The 20123-nt window shown below is 40.5% G+C and overlaps 2 protein-coding genes across 2 annotated transcripts; one reads left to right on the top strand and one right to left on the bottom strand.

The window, feature by feature from the left end:
* The first annotated feature begins 910 nt into the window (after positions 1–910).
* Positions 911–14927, top strand: jak3 (Janus kinase 3 (a protein tyrosine kinase, leukocyte)). The gene is made up of 24 exons (XM_047587231.1): positions 911–1020; positions 3749–3955; positions 4192–4309; positions 4671–4788; positions 5115–5260; positions 5404–5707; positions 6778–6900; positions 7005–7162; positions 7256–7367; positions 8165–8345; positions 8682–8806; positions 8967–9098; positions 9193–9280; positions 9577–9701; positions 9848–9986; positions 10125–10276; positions 10608–10758; positions 11019–11146; positions 11293–11482; positions 11689–11813; positions 13276–13448; positions 13727–13844; positions 13927–14040; positions 14206–14927. The coding sequence occupies exons 2-24, from the start codon at positions 3757–3759 to the stop codon at positions 14323–14325; spliced, it is 3339 nt and encodes a 1112-aa protein (XP_047443187.1). The 5' UTR covers positions 911–1020; positions 3749–3756; the 3' UTR covers positions 14326–14927.
* A 106-nt stretch (positions 14928–15033) lies between these two features.
* Positions 15034–19820, bottom strand: LOC125009341 (N-acetyllactosaminide beta-1,3-N-acetylglucosaminyltransferase 3-like). Its single transcript, XM_047587232.1, has 2 exons — positions 19644–19820; positions 15034–18042 (listed from the first exon to the last, which is right to left on the bottom strand). Exon 2 carries the CDS (start codon positions 18017–18019, stop codon positions 16904–16906), a length of 1116 nt encoding a protein of 371 aa, XP_047443188.1. The 5' UTR covers positions 18020–18042; positions 19644–19820; the 3' UTR covers positions 15034–16903.
* Between the last annotated feature and the right edge of the window lie 303 nt (positions 19821–20123).

Raw genomic sequence — 20123 nt, 5'->3', positions numbered from 1 at the left:
TTAAAATGTACAACATTTGATGGCTAGTTAGCAATCAAGCTCTTGGTCACTTGGGGACTTGTAACATCTTGGGGTATATTTACACCGATCAGGCATAATATTATGATCACCTTCCTAACATTGTGTATGTCTCTGTTGTGCCTCCAAAACAGTCATGACTCATCAGACAACGGATGTGGGCGTTCAGAGGGTGTTGTCAGTGGGAGCCTTTGGGACCTATGGTTTGAGGGGAGGGGCCTCTGTGGTTCCAGTGTGTTCCAGCTCATCCCATTGGTCAGTTTGGGATGTAGTGAATTTGGAGGCTGGGGCAACACCTTGTGCTGTTTTCCATGTTTTTTGAGTTAACTGTTTTTGTGTGTGTTTATGTGTCAGGCAGCATCCTGCTGGGGGTGGCTCATGCCTTCATGTAGTGTCACTGCGGTGGGGTGCTCTAGTCTGCTCTAGTGTTGGTGATACAGGTCTGAGTAACATCCACAAGAATGCCAGGACCAAATGTTTACCAGTAGAACAGTAGAATTATCACTAGATGGTCGATGCTAGCTACATCACCTGTCAGCACTGTATAAATATATACATATAATGTATATATTCATGTCTGATCTCATCAGTCCACAACCTTTTAGACTTTTAAACCGTGTCATGGGCTAAAGCAGAAAGACAAACATTTCAGAAGGAGGATGTTAAATGTTAACAGGTGGTGCCTTATTTTCTCAAAGGTGATCTGCAGCGTTTTGTAAAGACGCCGCTCATTGTATCCAAAAAATAAAAAAATTAAAAAAATAAATTGTAGTTTTGTATTGAAATGTGAAGTGATTCGTTCAAAGGTTCCACTTTTAATGCTGCGCATTGAACAGAGTTTGACAGGCGTTTAGTAGAAGCTGTAGATGCTTGTCTAAATCAGGAAATCCTATTCGACTTCCTTTCCACACACGCAGACAGCACAAGCGCACAAGTCAAAGAAGAAGGTCTTGCTCAACAGGAACAAACCGAGTAATGAAATGAGGACTTCGTGACACACACGTAAGGGTAACATATGGAGATGCTTGTGTTCGGGTCTTGAAATAGGGAACGGGGTGTGTTTTATTTGTAATAGGTGCTTAAAATTGCTGAGTGTGGACATGACTTTACATTACAGAGTGGATAGAGTGCTCGCTTTCTGTTTTAGCTACTTCTCAGCTTCACCCCTGGCTGTTATTCGCTAAAGCGCGTTGTCATCAATTATACTGACTGAATATTATTTACTTTTGGTTATTTTCATTTTTTTCAGTGACAGCCATCCAATCTATGTTAATATCAGTGTAACCTAAGAAAAGGAAAGAAAACGTGAACCAACGTTACGTATTGTCACATAGTGTTGTGAATTGTGTGCGTGCTGTCAGTCCACGGCAGAACATGTTGCGGGAATCCCCGCATGTCATTTATAAACAGTGGGTATGAGGCCTGTTCTTGGTTTAGACGATATTAAGGACGTGATGTTTACATGGCTTGCAGTGAACTGAATGCTGTTTGAACAGGAACTTGTGACATTTACATGAAATTTACATTTACTTAAATTGTTAATCTCTGTAACGGTTTACTTGCTAACTTGTCCTATCAGCAGTGTGTCATTGGTCTAAATTTAATTGGTTTGTCATATTTACAAGTTTACGTAGCTCTTGAAGAAAAAAAGAATCTATTTCTGCATTTGTATCTGCCACAGTTTTATTTTTATAATTTTTCTTTTTTTTTATTGCCGTTACATAACTTGGCTGTAACCATAGCAACGCAGGTAATGAGCAGCAATCAGGAACCGGCAGGAGATGCTCACATTCAACAGTCTCTTAGTATTCATCAATATAGGGGGAAAACTTATTTAATATTTATGAAATGAGAACGTGATACACAAAAGCTTCCCAAACTGTACATTGTTATTGACATTCACAACTATGCAGAATACCTACCTGCACAACGAATGAAGGTTACACAGGCAATTGTAGGTACAGAGGATTTAACTGTGTGCTGAGTGTACTGAGTGCACATCATTACTGTCATATACACAGAAAGTCTATTACTGGAATGGGTAACGATGACAGTGGTTCAAATTACCACAGAGAGCATGAATATATTTATAAAGACTCTGCAAAAACAAATAGTCGTGCCATATCTGTCAGGCAAGTGTCCAGGTTAAAAGTGGTTTGTGCAGCGTTTGTACGGCAGGTCATTGTATGTTGGGGTGGGCATTTTATTGATACCGATGCCAACAACAGCAATTTAATTGAGTTTCTAAACAAGATATAAGAGCTTGTGTAAGAAACTTGAGGAATTGGCCACTGGATCCTCACTAGTGAGACTTGGCGGCAGCTGCACTTGTTGACCGGAGTTTGCCAAACACATGGGTCTCTCGTTATTTAACACGTGCGTCGTTGACAAATGCTTCAGCATGTTGCTTGAAATTATGCTGCATCAGTTGCATGTCACGCTTACAGTCCCTTCTGGTGAAGTGAAGCCACACTTTGGACTGTTTCAGCCTCTCCACCATCACGTCTTCCTTGTCGTCATGTGATGGGAATGATGTGCTTCGACGTAAAGATTCTTCTTTTGTTAATTTATGGCGATTGGCAAACAACTTTTAGGTGCGTTAACGCTGGACCGGGAAGTAAAGATTCGGAATGAAAAGTATCGATAGGAATCGATAAGCATTAAGGCTAATGATATAGCTGAACTGAATCAGTTGGAAAAAGATACCGGTTATTTAAATGAACTGGTATCTTTTTCCAACTGATTCAGTTGATGTGCGATGCCCATCTCTATTGTGCATGTTAATGTTGGAGGGCTAGAAGATTTTACCTCATTGGAGAAGGCAAATAAGGCAGGCCTTACATGCCCTGGGGGTCCTATCTCCCATGATCCTCTCTGCTGTGCACACCGCTCACTGCAGGGTGTTTCTATCTGAAGCTGTGCAGTTTGCACACAACCAGACACAACACTCTCTGTAGAAGCCTCTCAGGACGAATGAGGCGTCCTTACCCATCCAGGAAGTACAGACGTCAGGAAGTACAGACACTGCTGAGACCTCTTGATGACTGACCTTTGATTAAAACTTTTGACTGAGTAAACGGGGCTTTCTATAATTGTTCATGACGTCACTGAGCAGATTATGAGCCACTTCTAAAGAACAGTGGTAGCCTGTGTGGCTGGGAGTGTGGCATGGCTACATCTCCCTGACTAAGTGTAGTGAGTAATGGTGATGATTTTATAATGTGAATTAATGCGAAGCCATCAAATCAGCTTTACAGAAATTCACATTTATCTAATATTGCACCAACACCTTTATGTTTTTAAAAGACTTGCAGTTTCAATATAAATAATTTTTGTAAAATCAGCTCATAAAACATGAATACTAATTATTTCCCCCCCATTCCAACCTCCTTTATTCCTCTTCTTTGAAGGTGATTTTGAATGATGAATGCTTTTTTCCTACTGGGTTTAATCAGACAAACAAATATTTACCACTGATTTCTGTACTCTCGACCTGGAACCAAGTTGCAGACCGGAAAGCTGCTTCAAGTTCTTACATGCATTTTGTCCTAACATGCATTTTTAATTGATACCTAAAGATCTCAATGGACACATTTGGAAACAGAAGTCAAACAGAGTCAGAGGAGATATTAGTCCAAGCTTTCCAAAAAGATACTGAATATTTTGTTAAAGACGGTCACTCACTTTCAGTGTGGTTTTCTTGACGTTTAGTTGTTAATTTTGTTCTCAGACGAACCCATGGATCACAGTGAGGAAGAGTCAACACCTCTGGTGATCAGAGACCGCGGGGGCAGCCAGAGGTCAAGTTCAAGCAATGCCCTCAATTTACAAGTTCACCTCTACTTCTTTCCCGGCACAAAGGAAGAGACAACAATACACATTTCATCTGGACATATATCCGCAGAAAACGTCTGCATCGAAGCAGGGAAAAAATGTGGTAAGATTTTAATGACAAAAGTCAGCAACTAATTGAACCTCTTGTGGCTGATGCCAACGTTTGTGCATAAAACTGCATAGTATTGTGTATTTTGTGCCTGAAATTCTCTTACAAATGTGTTATCACAAAAGGTTAGCTGCTAAAGAAAATGTTTGCTCCTTTAGCTTTTGGAAAGCGATAGTTACCTATAAATGTCCAGCCATATCTAGACAATGTTTATTTTTTTCTTTCTCCAGGAATCTTACCAGTATACCAAAGCCTTTTTGGTTTGGCATCTTCCGATCTGTCATTTTGGTATCCTCCGTCACACGTGTTTGACACGGAAGAAAACGTACATGTCCACTTTAGAGTCAGGTACGTTAAAATGGGTTCATTTACTTTAGAAAGATATGCACGTGAGATAACCCAGATTTGTACCAGGAAGGAAAAAACAGTCACAGGTTTACACGAATGTCGCATTGGAGAGATTATTTCTTATCTGTTTAACAAATACTTTATTAATCAAGATAATGTTCAAACAAGGCCAGAGAAAGTCAATGGATTTAATTTCTGTCCTATGTTGAGTATGAATGCTCGTTGCACCAAATCAATTTTTCATGTCTTTGAGGGACAGTAGTGTGTGTTCAAATCAGTCTCAGAAGGAACTGCTACAAAGCTTGGTTTAATTTTTATGTCTGTGCTACAGTCTGTAACGGATTTCTTATTATGTGCCAAGATTTTTCTTTGGAAACTGGCTTGGACAAGGAACAAGAACATCGTTCCGCTACAGTTTGACCAGAGACAGAATCTGTCCGGTGCTCGACTACAGCGTCATCGATTATCTTTTTGCTCAGGTGAAGTGCAAAATGATCCATTTATTCAACACCGACAGGAATTGACTCACTGAATGTTTTTATATTCTAAAATATTGCAAAACCTTATCAGCGAAACAAATCAAGTTCATGCTTGATATTATCTGCTCGTGCTTGGAGAAGGAAAATGTTTTGATAAGCTTTCAGTTTAAATAATGATTAAAGTAGTTTGTAATGAGTACAAGTGTTTTCGATTCTGTGCAGTGTAAAAGTAAAAGATCGAATATTGCACGGTTCACACAATTCATGGCCTTGCATTATTCATACGTTAAAGACTAAGTCACTAATCTATTTTCTTTCATGCTTAGTTGCGAAGTGACTTCATTGCCAGCGAGGCAGGGGTAGCCCCCCCTTTGAGCGCCCAGGAGGAATGCCTTGGCCTTGCTGTGCTGGACTTGTGGAGAATGGCTAAGGAGCGCCATCAGAGTGTCAGAGAGGTCTGCAAGACTGTCAGGTATTTGCATGGATAGAGTTTCTTTTTTTTTTTTTGCCTGAATTCCTACACAATGAATGTTTCCTCCTTTCTCCTACAGTGATTAGTTGTATTTGTCGTAGTTTGCAACCCTGAAACCAAACCAAACGCTCTTCCCCCTTCAGCTACAAATCCTGTCTTCCCAAGTCACATCGTCACGAGATCCAGAAACGAAGCCGCCTGGACCGCTTCCGAATCCGAAACACCCTCAAGCGCTTCTTGAAGAAGCTCGGCAACTGCTCAGTAGACGAGTGCAGCTTGAAACTCAAGTACCTGATCGAACTGGCTGGCATTGAGCCTTCGCTGGGAAGTGAAACCTTTCGGGTGAATTACTCTGCCTCGCACTCAAAGTCGGCTTTCTCTCTCGTGCGAGTCACTGGGGAAACAGGAATTCAAACCAGTGGAAATCCTCATTCTGACGACGTCCTGGTAAGATCATTGTAACGCTTTATGTAATTGAAGCTGTCTCCTCAAACGTCACTTGATAGAGATGCGACAAATCGGGTCAGACTCAATCAGGAAGCATCAACCTTTTCCGAAAGTCCCCATTTCTGCCTTTCCATGCTAAACCTGCAGTCCTGGAGTTATGAAATTGAAGCCAAGTTTAAAAATGGTGGTGCCAAGTGCAATCATGCAAAACATAAATGTATTTTAACGCAAATCTGTGTTAACATAGACTATTTTCATGCAAAACAAAACCAACAAAGCTTCATGATGTCACCATGTAGCCACCCATGTGTGGGCAGAGTATGCTGTTGGTGGAGCTACGGTTTTCTGCCCCACTTGAAATAGAACAAACCAACGACGCCACCCTGGGAATTTCGTTTTTGACACACAAAACATTGAGAACCAATTGTCAACCAAGAAAACAAAAATTACAAAACACATTACATAAAATAAAATGAACATATTTCTCAAAAGTAACCATACGTAAACCAAACCATTAAACAAAAGTACACAAAATACAAATAATATATATGTATATATAAAGGATCTAGCCATGTTAGCTGTCCTGTGCAGAGGAAACTGTCAGAGATCCAAGTGGATTCCAGAGGCAAACAGATCAGGTGAAAAGACAAAGCAGGTATAAAGTACAGAGAAGGCAAAATAAAGGCAAAAGGTGAATGCAGAGGGGAAAGGCCAAGCCAAACAGAGAAGGCTAACAGCATGGCTAGTAGGCCCCAACAACTCCAAAAAGCAGTATTTGGACTCGTCAGAGAGTCACCAGCAGTGGTTCATAAACAACAAAGTTCCACAGGGCTGGACTCGTATGGAAAACCTGCGACACTCATAGACGTCAGGTACCCAGAACCAGGCACTAAGAGTCAGGGAAGAGCTCAGCAAATAATTTCCTGTTTTCATAGTGACTCTGCAGCTAATTGGTTGTTATCAGACCATCAAGAACATCCAGAAACAGACTAGAATAGATTGAGAGGCAGATATGATTGATGTTATAGAATAACACGCCTAAAAACCATTAACACTCTTATTTTTTTTAGGAGTGGCAGACCTTCTGTGACTTCCAAGAAATCACTGACATTAGTATCAAGAGGGTGTGCCATGAACAGGTTCCTCAGGATAGAAGGATTGTGACAATAACGCGTAAGGATGACAGATTACTGGTAAGACATTCAGAGCACTTCACGCATAAAGCATAACATTTTTTTTTTCTGTGAACTGAAAACATTTGTTTCTATGTTAACTTTATGATTAATTTGAATTACAGGAAGCCAAGTTCCAAAGTCTCAAAGAAGCACTTTCGTTTGTGTCACTTGTCGATGGCTACTTTAGACTCACCACAGACTCTAGCCACTTCTTCTGTCAAGACATTGCCCCACCAAGCATTCTGGAGGGAATGAAAAACCACTGTCATGGCCCAATCACGTGAGTAACTGTGGTAAACACAGAATCCCATACCAACGTGAACATGCACCTTTTTTTTTTTAGATATGTCTTTTTCGTGTCTTGACCGATCAGATCAGAGTTTGCAGTCAACAAGTTGAAAAAGTCCGGATGTAAAGGGGGCACCTTCGTTCTCCGGCAGAGTCCCAAGGACTACGACAACTTCTTCCTGACCGTTTGTGTTCAGGTAAAGTCCATATTTGTATGTACAGGATGAAAACTTATTTATCACCTTTTCTATTCAGTGTGCAGATAGATTAGCAGGGAAAAATAAAGTGACTGTGTGAAAGCACTATCAAAAGTGTGATATGAAATTTCAGGCCTCTGTGTCTAAGTTAATCTCTATGCAGATGGTGTCTTGTTTTTCTCGTTAGAGGCTTAAAAACAGTAACAGAGAAGCATTTGCGTACTCCCACGTTTGCAAAAGTAATTTCAAACGTGGGAAAACATGGGATTACATCCTGGTAAAAGTGTGTATATTCTATATTACGTTAAACTTACACAGATCAGCCACAACATTATAACCAGTGACAGGAGAATTAAATAACTTTGACCTTCTTGTGACAATTTAATGTTCTTCTGGTAAACCTTTGGACCTGGCATTCGTGTGGATGTTACTTAGACATGGGATACACCCACAGAGGGCCCTCCCCTCAACCGATAGGTCCCAAAGGCACCCACAAACAACATTATGTTGACACAGGAGATAGATAGATACAAGACAACACAACTTCTTTTGGTTCTTGAAGACTTTTCACCGCTCATACAAGAAACTATTAGGGCTTTACAAGTTTTTATTTATAACTGGTTTGACAGAGAGTTTTATTTACCACCACCCATCAGGGGCAGTCCTCCCCACTTGTCAATGGGACGAGAGGTGAAAATTCATTCCAGCTGCCTTCCACTCAAGCTCTTGACTCTTCTCTATAAAAATGTCTCCGCTTACAGTAAATGTCAATAAAAGTTAACCTCTTATTTATGCAGACGGCACTTGGACTTGATTATAAAGACTGTCTCATTATTAAAAATGAGCACTACAGTCTTCCTGGGGTCCAGAAATCATTTTCCAGCTTGAGAGAGCTCACCAGCTATTATCAACACAATAAACTGCTGCTAGCTGAAGTCCCTGTCAAATTAGGTCGCTGCTGTCCTCCTCGCCCAAAAGGTATTTTTCTTAATCCATGACTACAATGCTATCACTAGATACTTTAAAAGATAAGATAGTCCTTGAATTTATACCCCAGTGTTCTATATGCTGGTTACATATTTGTATCAACTGCATCTGCTCCATAACAATTATTAACAATATGAAGATTATAAAAACTTGTAACCCACTTAAGAGATATTTAATGTTGTAGCATTTTATACTTGCTAGTTAGAGTATGTTATGTGTTGGATAGAGGTGCTATTTTCATATGAACTGGCATCCTGTGGAATTTTTCTATGATCAAATCTGAGATGGGATAAAAACTAACATTTTTGTTTTCCGATGTTCCCGAAGAGCTCACAAATCTGATCATCATCCGCAACAGCAGCTCTGTAGAAGCTCAGGGTTCCCCGACACTGGAAAGGAACAAATTCAGTCACATACAGTTCCACATGATCAAATATGAAAACCTGAAATGGGTAAGTATGTCAACATGATACCAACCGTAACAGACATGTAAATGGTACTATTAATGTTTTACCACATCCTTTTCTAATTCTTCCTCTACTGGTGTTTCGACCAGTTTTACTGCTATGATTTAAACTGTTAATACAATACTGCTACTACTTTCCCTGTAAGGAGGAAAGCCTTGGACAGGGCTCTTTCACTCGGATTTTTAAAGGCCACAAAATTGACATTCGTGACGGGGAGAAACACACAACAGAGGTTCTTCTGAAAGAGCTTGATTCTGCTCACAAGAACTGCTGGGAGGTGGGATTTTTACAAAAGAAACCGCTTTTTGAATATTTGATGATCGTCACAGATTTAACACGTAAAAGCTGCTTCTTTGCTTGTTTCCTTTCAGTCTCTGTTTGAAGCTGCCAGCTTGATGAGTCAGATTTCGCACAAGCATCTCCTCCATGTGTTTGGCGTGAGCGTTCATGGGGTGAAAAGTATGTTAAAAGTTAAAAAAAAAGTATTTCTTGACTATCATTTCTATGAGAAAATGTCCATGTGCATTTCATTCCTGCAAAATTCAGCACGTTTTTTTCAGAGATTTTTGAGATAAACTAGTAAATGAGCGAATGAAATTGTAAAAAAATCTAAATCTCGCCGTCAGGCTGAGCAAAATGAGTCGCATTAAATCCTCATGTGACCTCGGCTCTGTCCCCGTACTGCGGGTGAGCGTTTCAGACAGTTTGTTTTGAAGCCGTAAAGCTGTAAAAACAATCCTCGCTGTGCCTTACAGACATCATGGTGCAGGAGTTCGTCAAGTACGGGGCCCTCGACATTTACTTGAAAAGAGGAAAGTCCATGTCAGTGAGCTGGAAACTTGACGTGTCCAAACAGCTCGCGTCGGCCCTCAACTTTCTGGTGAGGAAGACTTTCGTCTTGATGTAGAAAAGGGGGAAACTAACCTAAACTATAAACTCTTCACAGTGTAATGAAAAGACACTAATTTGGGTATGAATCTTCATTCTGTGCAATGCATCTATGTTAACGGCGTAACTGTCGTGCAGGAAGAGAAAAACATTGTTCATGGAAATATCTGTGCCAAAAATCTGCTGCTGGCAAGAGAAGGTGACCCATCCCAGGGTAGCTCTCCTTTCATCAAGCTGAGCGATCCTGGCATCAGCGTGGCCATGTTAGGAAAGGACGGTAAATCTAATCTAATCTTCTCATCTTTCTAATCTGAGCTGATGATCAGGTGAACGTAGATAGATCAAAAAAAATAATTATAAAAAAACTCACTAAATGCATTATCTAGTGTGGTAAATGAAATCCCTCTTTCTCCAGTTATCCTGGACAGGATCCCCTGGGTGGCCCCTGAGGTGCTGCAGGCCCCAGACAACCTGAGCCTTGAGTGTGATAAATGGAGCTTTGGTGCCACTGTGTGGGAAATCTTCAACAATGGACACTCCCCGTTGCGTGGCTGGGACTTGGACCAGGTCTGCGCACTTCTGTCTTGATAAGATGAACTACTGTAGTTAAATATTTAATCGGGAATCAAAGTCACATGATCCTCATCGCTTTGGCACACAAGCGTCAGTTTAAACTGCACACTAGAGGTCACTGTTTCTACGTCACAACACTCGATTCAGTAGAGGTTTAACTGAATGAAGTTCAGGGTAAGAACACATAAACCGTTCAGAAAATAACACATATTCACATAAGTCACCTTGACGAAGACGGAGGAGGTTTCTCACGCAATGAAAGCTACACTGATGGGTAAGAATAAAACAGTCAATAACGGTGTGGTTCACTGTGTGTTGTTTGTAGAAGCGTCAGTTTTATGAGCGTTTCCAGCAGTTGCCTCCTTCCCAGTGGACAGAGTTGGCAGATCTGATCAGTCAGTGTATGGACTACCAGCCCGACATCCGACCTTCTTGCCGCAGTATTATCCGTCAGCTCAACAGCCTCATCACTTCAGGTAAAGATGTGTATGATATTAGGTTTGGTAGTCATTGTAGCCAGTTAATACCAGAACCCACCAATTTACCTTGAATACATTTTAGTCTAAATCTCCTGTGCTGTATTATATTTGTATTCTCTAAATGTACAATGGTCTACAGAACACACTGTATTCATTCTACCGTGAGTGTTTTCTATTGACAGACTTTTATTAAAATGCATTGGAAGTTTTGAGTATTCCAGGTAATTAGGCTGTCACTGATGATTGTGTCATTGCAGACTACGTGATACTTCACGCTACTGAGCCTGTCACGCAGAACTCCATGTACAGAGCCCTCTGCCCCACCCACAACGAGCAGACATTGTTTGAGGAGAGACACTTGCGCTACATCTCCCCACTGGGAAAAGTATGTGTGAGGCAACACGTGCAGTCAAAACCCTCTGAATTTGTATAAGCAGTAGTCGTATGCACAGGTTAAACTGATTCTGTGGATTTATTGTTGTTTTTTGGGGTCTGGCTGACAGTCGTGTGACTCAAATCTACTTTTTTCAGGGGAACTTTGGCAGTGTTGAACTGTGCCGCTATGACCCGCTGGGCGATAACACCGGCGAGCTGGTGGCGGTGAAGAAGCTGCAGCCCAACAAGCAGTCGACCATGGAGGACTTCCAGAAGGAGGTCAACACCCTCAGCGTTTTATACTGCGACTACATTGTGAAGTACAGAGGAGTCTGCTATAGCATGGGTAAAATAAAATAAAATAAAATAAATAATGTGCACTCAGGTTAAAATTGTTTAGGAGGCCTTCTCTTCTCTTCTGCTTTATTTTTAATTGTTGGAGGCGTTTTTGCTTTTTCGACTCATACATCCTATTCTGTTACTCATCATTTTTTTTAGTAACCTAATGTTACTGGTGGAGACAACTGACACTGTTGCTTTGTTTGCTCTCAGGTCGTCTCAATATGAGTTTAGTGATGGAGTATTTGCCCTTTGGCAGTCTCATCGGCTACATGGAGAGTAACCGGCACAAAATCAACACCAGGCGGATGCTGCTTTTTGCTTCTCAGATCTGTAAAGTAAGAGTCGACTAACTGAGTAAATGCTTGTTGTCACGATCCTAGAAAGTATTACTTGAATGGAAACACTTGCTAAATCTTCTACAGTGATTATCAGCTTCAAATGCTCTAGTTATACTACAGTTGTACTTTTTAAAGTTTTTGAACAAACATTAATAATGTCAGATCGAAATGTAGGTTCAAATTCACATAAAAAAAACAAAAAAAACATTTTAACTGGGACTCGAAAACTTCTTTAACAGGGCGTTGAAAACTAAAAGTCATTTCAGAGAACTTCTGCAGAAATAGAGTTACAGTTACACACACACATGCACATGTGTGTGTGTGTGTAACTGTAACTCTACACACAGCCACAGGCGGATGCTGCTTTTTGCATGTGCCGCACACATTATGAGGGGCATTTTATGACAGGAACTATACTAAAACGCATTAACCGCGTCGCAACTGCGTCGCTTGCGCCTGCAAAGATTGAAAATAGTGCGATGAACAATGAAAGGTGACGGATGCGAACGCAGCGGACGCCTGTATGAACGCTCGTCTCAATGTACAAATAACCCAGACAACAAAAAACGCTAGATATGCTGCAGAACAGAGAAAATGAATGACTGTCAGGTCCTGATGACACAGTGCACCTCGTGTGTAAATGCGCACAGCCTCTTAATCAGTTTCGGCTCAGTCCCTGAAATACCTCGACATGTTGTAATAGGCGTGCTCAGGCTATGTGCGTTAAGGCTTGTATCACTATTGTACCAAAGCCAACGCTTCAGACGCCTAAACGTGAGCACGTGTGACTGAAATAGCCTAAACTGTCACATCGTCTCTCTTGGTAATACATGGACAGCTTGAATCGTGAAACGAAGCAGCTGTTGAACTCAGAAGTCGTCATTATAAAGTAAATGATTATTCATCATAGTTCACCCGTCACGCACCGGTCACCTAGACGTATGCGCAACAACGCGTGTGCAGCGTCTGCGTGACACTACGTGACGCTCGTCTGTCCACTGAGAGTGAATGGAATTTACACGCGCAAGTTAGAGGTTTGATGTCATCGCATAGGCGCTGTACACGCGTTTTAGTATAGTTCGCTGGCATAAAATTCCCCTCATACACACACAGGTAACTTTATGTTACTACAGTTACAGATATTAACACTAAGAGTTGTAGGACGCACACACATGCGTGGTATGCGCGCATTACTCTGTCACTCACAGGCTAGGTGTGCTGAGCGTAAGCAAACTGTGCTAAATGTGGGTTAACCCTTTCAAAATTTCCCAGAGAGAATTTTCTAGGTCTTCATCCATAGTGTTTTTATTTAGTACCTCTATACTATAGTTACTTATGGGAAACAATCATTGACTTGGGTGCGTAATTACGTTCCATCTCATGCTTCTGTGTGGTTGCAAATGGCAAATAAAATTCCTTGAATCCTTGAAATTTCATCTTCTGTATTTCCTCTTCCTAGGGGATGGAGTACCTGCAGACCCTGCGCTTTGTGCACAGAGACCTTGCAGCCAGAAATATTCTGGTGGCCAGCGAAACGCTGGTGAAAATTGCAGATTTTGGGTTGACCAAGGTCATTCCTTTTGACAAGGAGTACTACCGCGTCAAGCAACCTGGAGAGAGCCCCATCTTCTGGTAGATTTCCTCCAGTCTCGAAACTGAAATCCAGATCAAAGATACTGATAGCAGAGTTTTAGCTAGCCGTTTCCTCCTGTGTCCTGTAATATGTAGTCTATGGACAAAATATGAAATAGTCCATTTAACTTAATCTGAAAATTTGAAAGTTTTTTTTTAAATTACTGTGATACAAAAATGCCAAAACATGATATGATATGGAAATTGAAAGCCATAGATTGTTTTGATTTTGTGCCCAGTATCTGGAGGTCTGATGGCCGTGCCCTAATTTAATGCAGGTACGCTCCAGAGTCCATCAATGAGTCGAAATTTTCCCACAAATCGGACGTGTGGAGCTTTGGAGTCGTTCTTCATGAGCTCTTCTCCTACTGTGATATGAACCGCAACCCAAAAAGGGTGAGGAAGTTTACAATTGCCGATGAATGGACGATATTTCGGTTCAATGCCGAATTAATATGAATGATTGTTTTTCTTTTAGTTGTGCATGCAAGAGATCGGACACAACATGCAAGGTACATCCATATCAATGCATCTGGTAAATATTCTAAAGAACAACTGGAGGTTGCCGGTTCCTCCAAACTGCCCACCCAAGGTATGTACTGTTATTTGGCACTTTTCTACTTCAACAAAACCAGTCAATCTATAGACCACAAAAAAAAAAAAAAAAAAAACATGTCTTTTTTTGTCAATGATTTTCTACGCACGTTATTTTCCACCACCTGCTCTCAAACTCACATTCTTCCCACGGTAACACCAGGTGTACACTTTGATGAAGCAGTGCTGGATGTACAACTCTGACGAGCGGCCGTGTTTCTCTGACATCGGAAACCAAATTGAAAGTATCATTCAAGAAGAAAGAGAAAACCTCAAAGGCTGACAAGGTGCCAGCTGCACGCAACGAGATGTCAACTGTCCGCAATGATCACTGTCACACTGGAAGCAGGGTCGCATTCGTAGCAGAGGACACAGCAATGTGCATGTGAATACTGACTTGCCACTGACACATGACAGGTTAATAAACATAGCGAATGCTCACTTTAAACTCCTTTTTCCAAATCGAATCATTTACATTACATAAGATTTGTTAGTAATCAATTCTAATAATAATAAAAGTTTGTTTCAACCCTAGCTACAGATAGTGTGTAAGCCTATATATGACTGTGGGTGATAAAAAATAGTCTTGCTGCTTGTTTATTTTAAAAGTGACAATGACTCTACATTCTTGCAGTCAAATATATGCAAGTCATTCAGCAACAATTTTTCTCCTGTGAGAAAAATTACAGCACACTGTAAGCATGTTTTACCAATAAATACAGAAACTGAAAACGGATGTCAAGCTTTGTGTGTTAAAATGTAAAACATTTGTATTTTCATTATTTTCTTCTTCTGCAGATGTATACTGTCGTCATGTATTGTGGTAAAGAATTTGCCGTGTTTTGTACCAGGTTTTAAATAAAGTTATGTTTTGTCAGCTTGTAACTGTGCTTATTGTTGACATACAGTAACTAACAGACCCATTTGAATGCCTGATGTACTAATGTGTCTCAGACAGCTGGAAAAAAATAACACGTCTTCTACTACTTCGTCTTTACTTCATGTTCTACAAATTTTATTTTCAACAAATCAACAAAGTGCATTAGAAAAAAGGAACAGAAACCCTTCATTTAAATAAAGCTGCACACAACATGATTTTCTTTATAGGAAGATATTTGTGTATTAAGCGCAACGTCTCAGTAACTTATTAACTTTTCACGTTGCACTATCAACTTTATGGTTATATTTTTCAAACGAGCAACTGTAACACATTTCACATCCAGACTGAATTTCAAGAGCAAGTTAGTCAACTTCAGCATCAGCTCAAATCAGTTCTATTTACATTCCCTCATTTGACAGACTGGGATTTTACATAACAGCAAATCAGTACATCAATTAGACCGGCAATTATAATTTTTTTTATCAGGCTGCTGAGTGACTTTTTATAGTGAACTCATTCTAAATACATATAACATAGTCCACAATTCATGCACAGGGATGAAAAAGAAAGTAACATGCTACAATAATTACATATGTACAATTTTAAGTGAATTGAATTTTCCTGTTTTATCCTGTTTAGTTAATAAATACATATATACTATGAGAGACTTATATAAAAAATACAAAGATCAAGTCAATGTGCATGAGGAGGCTCTCAGACATCCAGGTCATGGTGTATACATAAAACGACCAGAAACTTCGGTTCAATTCTTCCCTAATGAATGGTACTCTAATGGTCCATTATTAACCATCGAATCTGTATGGTTAAATTCCTTGCTATTGTTTCTTCTGGAAAGACCAAATAAACGTTTTACAACCAGTCTGAAGAGACAATTCCCAAAACCGACCAAGTTGCTGGCTGGTTCTCAGAAACGTATTGCCACATACGTCCCACATGGCTTAATATAAAAATAAAAATCTATACATTACCACAAAGACTTGAGCAAAGTAACAAAAATAAATAACTTTATTTGCGCACCAAACGTGATCCTCATGTGGCAAACAGTAAAATTCATGTACGCATACACGCCTTGACATTAACACCTGCCAAATGTAGGTGGATTTCAGCAGTAGCGGGTAGCACAGCCACTCCCACTAGCCATTTTAGCGTTCTGAATTTTCTATAAATTTTTAATTGTAGTTTTCTCAAACGGCATCTGAAATAACAAACGGAATGCAAAGTGAGACTATGATACTACAACTTCCATGAGCACTGCGTGGGAACAGTGTTTTCGCGACCGATGTGACTGTGGCCAGGTGGTTGTGAAGATGACGCCTGACTGCTGAAGTGATAATGTGGATGCCAAAGATATATTGAAGGTGTCAGAAAACCCAGGGAGGATAAGGAGACAGTTACACCCTTGAATGCTCGATTCTGGTTGGGGAATCGCCAACATTCAACCGTGATTATTTCTCGATTGACCTCTGCTGCCTGTGGCAATGAGATAAACACTGTCGCCCTTGGCAACCAAGGACACCCAACATTAACTTGCTTAATGAATAACTGGGAAGTTAATTTTACACAGATAAAATCTCCTTGAATCATTAAGATAAGATAGTACTTTACTGATCTCCACAGGGGAAATTTAGCACACTTTTTATTACTACAGAATTGCATATTTCCATATTAAAGGAGCTTTAGGCCTATGTAGAACCTTATCGGAGTTGAATACTTGATAATGACCTGCAGTGACAAGGGTCAGTTACATTTAAAAAGTTTGTAAATCTTTTTCTTTTCTTTTCTTTTTAAAGATATGTTGGGGCTTTAGCACCTGTATTACCAAAACGGAATCAATCCCACGCTGCAACGAGGACCATGATTTCCGAACAACAAAATTGTGGCTAGTGAAAACACTGAGCGGCTAGTAATTTTGGAAAACAGCTAGCCACAGTAGCTGTCGAACGAAAACAATAGGATCTATCTATGGCTCGCATTTCAGATCGGGTTCATGTAATTTATGCCACAAAAAATACATTTCAGTTGAAAAGAATCTGTGCACTACTAAAAGATCTCTGTAGAAACAGGGATCATATTGATCCCCCGACTTTGATGGAATAGTGATCCCAAGTGTCTTGAAGCCTTGATGGGAAACAGGGCTGAGTTCTGCTTTGGCCAGACACATGCCCATGTAAGCGTCATCAATGGGATGAACAGTAATGGACTTGGACATGTTGTATATGACCGATGCTGTATAGCCAGACAGTACGTAGCCACCCCCACCACAGTAAGGAGGATATACCTCCGGCTCTTGCACCTGAACTGGAACATAGTACTTGCTCTTCATCCATCGAACAGGCTTTTCATCCGGAAAGAGATATCCAGCATAGAGGTGACCACTTCCATTATTGTCCTTGAAACTTTTGAGGTAATCGACCATGTTGTCTGTGTGGGCAAAGACGTCATCGTCACCATTAAAGAGGAAGCGAACATCCGGACAGTTTCTTTCCCTCCACTCCAGGAAGAGTATCTGCTTCAAGGTGAGGTTGAAGAACGACTCCTCAAAGTCCCACTGGAGGATGTCGTTGTACTCCCGTTGCTCAAATCTGAGCACTGCGTTCAACCTTTCCTTCTCAAAACCATTACCCGACGTTCCTGAGATGAATACCCTTCGAATCTGCACGCCGTCGTATATCCTCTCTTTACCCCAGGTTTTGCGCAGCACCTCTCGCCGGTCGTAGTTGTTAGGGTTGCTTTTAACGACCAGCAGAAGGAAGACATCTCCAGAATTTTCAGCTCCTCCACATTTGCCAGGAACATCGAGCAGCATGGGGAAATGGCGGCAGTGTCGATAGTAGAGAAAGGTTTTGATATGTGAGGGTAAAGAACTGAAGGCTGAGATTTTTTCGGCCGACATGTTTTTTTGACATTTTGGCCAATGGTAAATGTAAGAGCGGGTAACGTTGGGTGTCACCAGTTCACTTTTAATATCCTCTTGAAAATATTTAATTGGCTGAATGAAATCATCGTTCCAGTGATGGAAAACAAATACAAAAAGTGATCCAATTATCAGGAGTGTTATCACTTGCTTTGTGTTCATTCCTCCCACTCTGTAATACAAATCTAAAAAAAAAAAAAAAAAAAAATCATTAATAAAGTGATTTAATTACAGATGACACTGAACAACAGAAACTGAATAAAACTGAACGGCTAGATTTCCTCAACAAACATCACGTCATGCAGCAACTCTGTAGGTAGAAAGAATCAGCACTTACTGATTAAATCTTCACATGAAATGTGAAGTCATCACCACTATTTCTATCGAAATTGTCCTTCAGACTCAGTTTAAGCCCAAGCCGTGTGTGCAAACGGGTTCTGCTGCATTCACCCCTAACTTAAAATGAAAAACTTGCACCTGAGGGGTAAATGCAGCAGAACCAGTTTGCACACATGGCATAGAGCCACTAGTGTGACTAGACTTCTGTGTTTTGGGTCTACACTACCAGACAGATTACTTTTTTTTTTTAAAGCACAGACTAGAAATAAAAAAAGAAATAGGAACTACCACCAAGAAATGGCTTCACCAGGCAATAAGTAAAATGATCTCTGCAATGTCATGTATTTGTACTTCTCTTTTGTTTTTATAATAAGGTGTGGCTTAATACGTTGGGCATACAACTGCTTGTACAATGCTAGCCCCAACCTTGTGCGCAACACACGACGTTTGTGGCAGCGATGCCTCCAGTCAGTCAAGGCAAATATCTGTCATCACAGATGGGGGGGTTACGGCATTTGCAGGTAACGACAAACATGAAGTCAACCACACTGGCGGCAATGTGCAACAAGGTCAAGGGTAGTACTGGTGTGTTCCACGAACACTAAACAGTAAAAACTAATCAAAAAAGTGTAAAAAATAATTCCGCAATCTATCATTAGAATGCATTATCCGAGACGCTATGAGACCAAGAGTACAAATAGCTATAATAAACTAAAAAATTAACTGAGAAACAATCCTTCACAACTGTCAACAGAGTAAATGACACATCTCGCTTCCTCTTAAGAAAGCAGAATTGATGTATGCGGGCTGAAAAATGTCAAGTTTGCGTGACAGTGTGATGTTGCATTTTTAAATATTCAGGATAATAATTTTCCTCAATGGCTCCAAGTTTCAGTGATATGCTCACCTGCATCTCACCTGTATGTCTTGTCATACAGATCTACATGTATGTGGTTCAAGCATCAAACCTGATCAGGAAACAATGGCAAAAATCCCACGCACGCAAACAATGTCATCTGATAAGCACATTTGAACAAAATAACGTTCCGCCAAGGCTTATGACCTCCTGTATAGATCAGTTTTAGACCGCCTGTTTACATTTTAAAACCTGGCAAGCCAACCAATACGCTGAGGGAACACAGTTAGGTTCAGACTTGTCTATGAGGATCCTGAGTCAGTGAGATCATGCTGTAGGAAGGATACACAGCTAAAACCATTGTCAAATGTTTCCAGGAAACGTTTTTTGCCAGGCTCCCGAGTGACAAAACTAAATCCTCCAACTAAATGCGAGGATGTGTGATTCTTCACAGACCAAATGTAAATTCCACGCACTTATTTAAATGCTGTCAAATATTATTTTGTTGAAAAGAAGCGACTAAAATCACGTCAACGCCCCTATAAATGTGACATATCAGGTGGAAAAATCAACAACACCGTTCATACTGACCTGTTTAAATTCAAAGCGTCCTCCGTTCCTTCAGCCAAAAACTCATCTAAGCCGGTATCCCCCAGCAGTCCACAACACCGTGAGGTCTACTGGAGATGCGAAGATGAAGCACGAGAGGAGAATTACTGTGAAATCCAAAGAGATGCACGAGGCGTCTTCTTTCACTTCCTCCTAAACCAAAAGTTAACGAAAATGTACAGAGTCTGCGCAGTAGCGGGGGAGCGCAGTCGGTGGTAACTACGCCAAAAGTGCACGCATTTCCAGATCATGTTGTCCCATACAAATAGAGTTTCCTCATTTCTCGGGATCAAATGACATGAAGTCGTACAGCAAACACGTTCGACATGCAGTCAACTTAGCTGACCTGTTTCGCTTTATGACACCACAAAGGTCTATCTTGTCAAGTTATGTAATACAAGGTGAATTATTATTATTATTATTATTATTAAAATATATGTGAAAAGGCGTCTTTATTTATCA

This window comes from Mugil cephalus, chromosome 6, assembly GCF_022458985.1.
Source record: "Mugil cephalus isolate CIBA_MC_2020 chromosome 6, CIBA_Mcephalus_1.1, whole genome shotgun sequence".
In the NCBI taxonomy this organism is placed as follows: Eukaryota; Metazoa; Chordata; class Actinopteri; order Mugiliformes; family Mugilidae; genus Mugil; species Mugil cephalus.
Note: the sequence above shows the minus strand (reverse complement) of the source record. Positions and strands in the feature narration are given on the sequence as shown.